The 6,000-nt window shown below is 45.1% G+C and overlaps 1 protein-coding gene across 3 annotated transcripts in view; it reads left to right on the top strand.

Annotated features, from left to right (window-relative positions):
* Positions 1–2,221: 2,221 nt before the first annotated feature.
* Positions 2,222–6,000, top strand: part of CRYBG3 (crystallin beta-gamma domain containing 3) — a 105,731-nt gene continuing 101,952 nt past the window's right edge. For 2 of the 3 annotated variants that reach the window (XM_026491664.4, XM_048214853.2), the window contains exon 1: positions 2,222–2,564. In XM_026491664.4, coding sequence (XP_026347449.1) covers positions 2,416–2,564 — 149 coding nt within the window. In that variant the 5' untranslated portion in view covers positions 2,222–2,415. Of the gene's footprint in view, positions 2,565–2,763; positions 3,003–6,000 lie in introns of those variants that run through there. The other variant, XM_026491674.4, reaches the window with a different exon arrangement.

The following is a 6,000-nucleotide window of genomic DNA, read 5'->3' as shown; positions in this document are numbered from 1 at the left end:
TAGCATTATTTCCACTACTTAGACTTTCCTCACCAACACTGTAGAAAATTTTTATGACAGACGTTACACATTATGATTCTGATGCCTTCTCACTTATGCAGGATAGTGGCTATTGAAGAAATGTTACCATCACAACATTTTCCTTGAGAGGTATTTTTCAGAGAAATTCTTATTCTTAAAAAACTATTATTGTTAGTCAAATCCATAATTCAGTACTAAATCTTGCTGGGTCCCACCCACTTTTATCCCCAGAAAGATTTCCCAAACAATTCACCTGCTGGGTGGGCATTAGGGTATAGGGCCCACTTTTCACAGTACAAATGGGGGATACCTCTGGTAGTCTCTTAACTTTCTTTGGGGAGATTAATTATTCTCTGGGCCTTCTAGCTGGAGGGAACAGTTTGCTTCATTTTCTCTTTGTTCTCTTGTTCTCTGGGCTTTCTGGTAAGTTGGCATTTAATGGAGATTCTCCCCTAAAATAATAAAGCAAGAATTGGGAACTTTATTTGTCCTATGGACTCTAGCTTTTTCCTATTTTCTCAGACTCACAGAGAAGGAAGAAATATTTCCAAATGAGAAAGCACTGGTAAGTCTTGAATCCAAGTTGAAGGAAACTGGGCTGATTTAGCTTTGGTGGGTTGAATCAAAGCCAGAACAAATTAGGATGAGTGCCTTGGGCTCCGCTACAGTTAGCAGGGGTGGGAGTGCTTCGAGGAGGCAGCTGTAGGATGGCAGGGAAGCTCAACAGCCACCGGCTGATGCTGAAACGACTGGGGCTTATAGATGTCTGATTTAGTCATAAACAACCTTCTCTTCTCCAGCACCCCAAAGTAGAGGAGGGACGACCCCCAAGGTAGCCTCCTTCCTTCCCCCAAGCCAAAACTACCTTGGGCATTTCATTTACTTGTATACAATTTTTATACAAGTAAATGTCTGGTATCTCTGTAAATATCTCTGATTTCTACACGGTCTCAGTGTAGAAATTTAGTTTTAAAACAAGCAAACAAAAAACACCTGAGGTGAAGAGGCCTTGATGTTTTCTGTGCCAACTACTACGGTATAAAAAAACTAAGAAATTCCATACTACTGTATTAGTGAAATAAGTTGGACACAAGAAAAATACTACGTGATACCACTTATATGATCAATCTAATATAGGCAAATTCATAGTACAGTGGAATGGAGGGGGAAACAGAGCTCTTAGTCAAAGGGTACAGTTTCAGTTATGAAAAATGGGTACTTCCTAGAGTTCTACTGTACAGCATTGTGCCTATATTTAACAACACTGTATTGTACACTTAAAAATTTCCTAAAAAGGCACACTTTATGTTAAGTGTTCTTAAATAATAAGAGGGCAGGAGAAAACTTCTGGAGGTGTATGGCATAGATTGTGATGACAGTTTCACGGGTGTATGTTTCTCCCCAAACTCATCAAGATGTATACATTAATTATGTAGGGCTTTCTGTATTTAAAACATGAAAAAAAATTAAATCCCATACTACTGTATTTAGACTGTCCTTGTTTTTAAGTATTCTTAAAGACTCTGGTTTCCAGATTTCGGTTAAGTCTGTTTAACGACTACAAAATATGTTTCAGCACTTACAAGTTAAAATTACTTGTTTTTGATCAGTGTCATTTTGTAGGAGGTTCGCAGAGTAGTAGATAACATGGAGTGTGAGAAATTTAAAGCGCCTCTGGGTTAGGAAAAGTTAACTCCACACGTAAGGGAGCTGAACAAGAAATGAGTTAACAGACCTACGGGACACCTATGCCCCCACCTTCGCTATTAGGACTTCGCCCTGGAGTACCCTCTTTTGCAGTCTTGGTGGCTGGTAGACAGTGTTTTTGGAGTAGCTACTAGCTGAAAGACAGCCCAAGGCACTCTGATACCGCACTTTACCAGGTGTTTTCACAAACCCTAGTTCATCAACTTCTTTCAAAAAGTGTGAGTACTGTTTTCGCTCGAAAACAAATCAGTAATACAGGGTGAAAACTGAGCGAAAGGCTAAATGGGCTGCAGCCTGAACTCGTTTGGGCGGGAAACCGGCAGCCCGGCATTTCGGGCTGAGCGTTCCCTCCACCCAGGGTCTCAGCCTCCCGCCTCCCGCGGGGACCCCGCCAGCCAGGCAAACCGTGGCTGGGCCCGAACTCCGGGCGGGGCCGCGGCCTCTGGCTCCTCCCGGGGGCGGGCTAATCGCGGGCGGTAGGAGGAGCCGGGCGCCGCGAGAGCAGCAGCCGCGCGGGGAGCGCGTCGCGCCCGCGCCTCTCCCGCCGGGGATGAACTGAGCCGCGCTGGCGGCCGGCGCCGAGTCCGTCTTGCCTTCGCCGGGTCCCGCCACGCCGGGCTCCGGGCGCAGGACAGCGCCTCGCCCGTTCCCCGCGGACGGCCCCGGACCGGCAGCCGCGCCGGGGAGATGTCTGGCGGCCGGAGGAGGGGCGGCGCCCCCTGGCACACCTTCTCCCGGTTCTTCGCTCCCCGAAGCCCTTCCCGGGACAAGGAAGAGGAAGAGGAGGAGAGGCCAGGGACGAGCCAGCCGCCCGCTCCAGGCCAGGGCGCTGCCAGGTGGGAGCCGCGGGGGACGTCGGGGTGGGGGGGGGGCTGCGCGAACTCGCTTGATAGGGGCACCTAGCCCGACCGCCTGCAGCCAGCGGTTCTGGGGCCACGCTGCGTTCCGCTCTCCACTTTCTGTTCTCCTTTGCTAAGGTTTCCTGCTCCTCGCCCAGTTTCCGTGCCGCTTCACTCCCTTTTCCTCGGTTAGTTAAATCCGGGTGAAGTTCGTGACCCGCCGCGGGGTGCGTTCCCACCGGGCCCAGCCGGCGCGGCGCTCTTCCTTCCACCTCCCCCTCCCGGTACGTGATTCTGTTCCCGTTCCACACTGGCGTCTGCGCTTCAAGTTCTGTGGCAGAAGCGAGTCCCCCGGCGTGCTGCCGGCCGTAATGGGAAACAGTTGAGAGCGAGCCGGGGCAGAGCGGGCGCGATCCGAAACCACTGGGACGGAAGGTAAAGCGTTGGAGCGCCACCCCCTCAGCTGGTGTTTCGCCATCCTATTTAGATTTATTCGAAATGATTTTTTTTTTTTTTTAAGAATTGTGATAATGATTTCCCAGGACTTTGTCAAAATACAAAAACCTCCCTAGTTTTATTTACCATTGCCTGGGCATTTAAATGATGCCGCCCTCCTTCCCCTTGTTTCTTTGGAAACATCTCAAGTTCCCCGACAGATTCCAAAAACCAGGACTCCTCTGTCTTGGTTTCAGCAGGGAAAACGTGCCCCTTCTCTACAGTCTTTGGTCCTTCCTCCACCTGCTGTAAAACAGAGTATATATATTTTTAGACGGGTCTCCTTAAAATGCCCGTTCCTGAGTCTTTTCATCCATTTTGAGGGAGGAGGAGGGGTCAAATGAAATACATCTCACTCTTGTAAACTTTTGCTGAGAAGACAGGTTTATACTCCCTCCTCTCCCAGATTGCACCGAAATTGTGTAATCCGTTTTGATTGGAAGGAGACTTTCTATAAAACTACATTTACTTCAGATTTTAAAGACTTCGGGGACGACTTCAGAGAAAAAATGAATAGGCAGAACTGTGTGACTGTGCTGGTGTCATTAGTATTCAGGTCTTGTGATATGATTCTGGGCGGTTATGTGTTCCTCAGTTTCCCCACTTGTGAAACATTTCCATTATGAACCTCTGTTAATACCACATCTCTCCAAGAAAGCACCTGTAATTGGTAAACTTTTCCTGGGAAGCTTCAGTTATTGTTGCCCTGTTAAGGGAGAATTTAAAATTCAAAGTTACACAGTAGTTAAAAATAGTTTTGAAGTCTGACAGGGTTCACCAGAATGTCAGATCTGCTGGTGTGGGCAGACAGCCTGAGTGAGGTGCCTGCCATCACTGCAACAACACTAATCATCTTGGATAATATGGGAGCAGTGTTTAAAAGAAATCCCAAGTAGACTCAGCAAAAGTTGGCAACTTGAGTCACTGTTAGAAAGGAATAGGCTGGCCAGTTTCAGGTTCATAACAGAATTGTGCAGAAACTGCCTGCCTTCCTGCCCTAATTTGACTCTTTAGACACTTCTCAAATCTAATCTCCTCTCTCTCTGAATAACCTCTCTAGCAACCAGCCTCTTGTCTACTTAGCACTTCTCCATTCTCATTATCTCCAGATAAGCGCAGGCTGTGACGTTTTGACACTGAGAATTTTAACTGTGCTTACATGAACACTAATTTTGTCCTCGTCTTTTTAGAACTTGCCAGCTGTTAAGGGAATAGCAGTAATCCTTTCTGTGGGTGTTTTACCTTTTAAATGAGCTTACATCTTTCTTTTCAAGAATATAAACACACACAAAGCCTATATTGAAAGTTTAACGAAACAAATGGAAACTCTTAGTAGTACCCAGTGTCCTAGTAACACAACACCGTGGTGTTAACAAGATTGGAAACAGAATTGCGATCTGTCACTGTGCTCTTATTTCAAAATGAAAGGGTATTTTGGCTGTTTCTCTTAGAGGCAGTGAAAACTTGTCATTTATAATGGGAGCCGGGTTTACCTTTTACACTGGTGACCCCCACAGCAGACATGTACTGTGGTAGGGATGTAAATACGACGGAAAAAAAAGGGTCCTTTCTCTCAAGGAACTGTAAGAAGCTGAGAAGACCACTTGAAAAGAGTAATACTAGTACATTTCATGCATGTATCTAGCACTTAATTTATAAAAGTAGTTTTAACAATATTACACTTGAGGTTGGACAAACCTTTGTGATCAATGTCCTCATTTTACTGTAAAAAACAGAGTTAAACTTGCATAAAGTCACATAGCTACTTTTCAGTCCATGAACAGGAATTAAGTCAGACCCTGTGCCTGCAACTCTGAAGCCTCTTAAAATATGTTAAGGATTAATATCCACTTTCTGATTTTTCAGTGTACTTGAAATGCATTCTCTCAGACTTTAAACTTGTACAGTCTCCTTTTCTGCATTCTTAGTGTGGCTTATATGAATTTTATTATATAACTTATGCATGTATGAATCAAAATTAAACATAACCATAAGACCAATAAAAGTCAATTTTTAAGCATTACCTGAAAACTCTTTTTTGGCTACTCACAAAATGCAAATGGGACAAACACAGGGTCCTTGGTGGTTGCCATGACTACAACTCTGTACGCTGCCATGATTCAGGTTTTCCAGTATTTCCTTATTTGAACCATAGGAAAACCTTTGCTTTTGTGGTGTGCTCTAAGTTATTTGGGCTTCATTTGGTGTGAACACATCATTTATGTATTGAGTTTGCTGCTATTCTATTCTCATTCAACTTTGGCAGTTAAAGAAGTCTGTTTATAACAACATTGAGGATTCAGGTATGGACACTTGAATTGCTTGTTAGTACTCTTCTTGGGTGACTGACCAGATCCAGGAGCTGCTTATATTTATTTTAGATCATATAGAAATGAAAAGTGTAACTGAAGCTTTCACAGGAAACTTGAGAACTCCGAGTTCTGTGGATCCCAGTTTCAGAATCACTGCTATAATGTTTAACCCAATTTATGAGCACACAGGATAGACTCATTAGAAGTGGTAAGGGATGGGGGCACCTGGGTGGCTCAGTCAGTTAAGCATCTGCCTTCAGCTCAGGTCATGATGCCAGGGTCCTGGGATTGAGCCCTGCGTTGGGCTCCCTGCTCAGCAGGGGAGTCTGCTTCTCCCTCTCCTGCTGCTGCTCCCCTGCTTGTGCTTGCTCTCTCTCTTTCTATCAAATAAATAAATAAAATCTTTTTTAAAAAGTGGTAGGGAACAACAGGGAGGGCTTCACAGTCAAGGGAGTTTTACCTGGTTCTTCAAGACATTGGTAGTATTTTAGTAGAGAACTTAGCCAGGAAGATAGAAATAGGGAACAGGTAGTATTCTGTGCTAAGCAGAGGCCTATAGGACGTTATGATCTGTTGGGGACTATATACATCAGTGGGACAGAGTGAAAGAGGCAGTGGGAAAGATT

The sequence above is a fragment of the Ursus arctos genome, unplaced genomic scaffold (genome assembly GCF_023065955.2).
Source record: "Ursus arctos isolate Adak ecotype North America unplaced genomic scaffold, UrsArc2.0 scaffold_4, whole genome shotgun sequence".
In the NCBI taxonomy this organism is placed as follows: domain Eukaryota; kingdom Metazoa; phylum Chordata; class Mammalia; order Carnivora; family Ursidae; genus Ursus; species Ursus arctos.
Note: the sequence above shows the minus strand (reverse complement) of the source record. Positions and strands in the feature narration are given on the sequence as shown.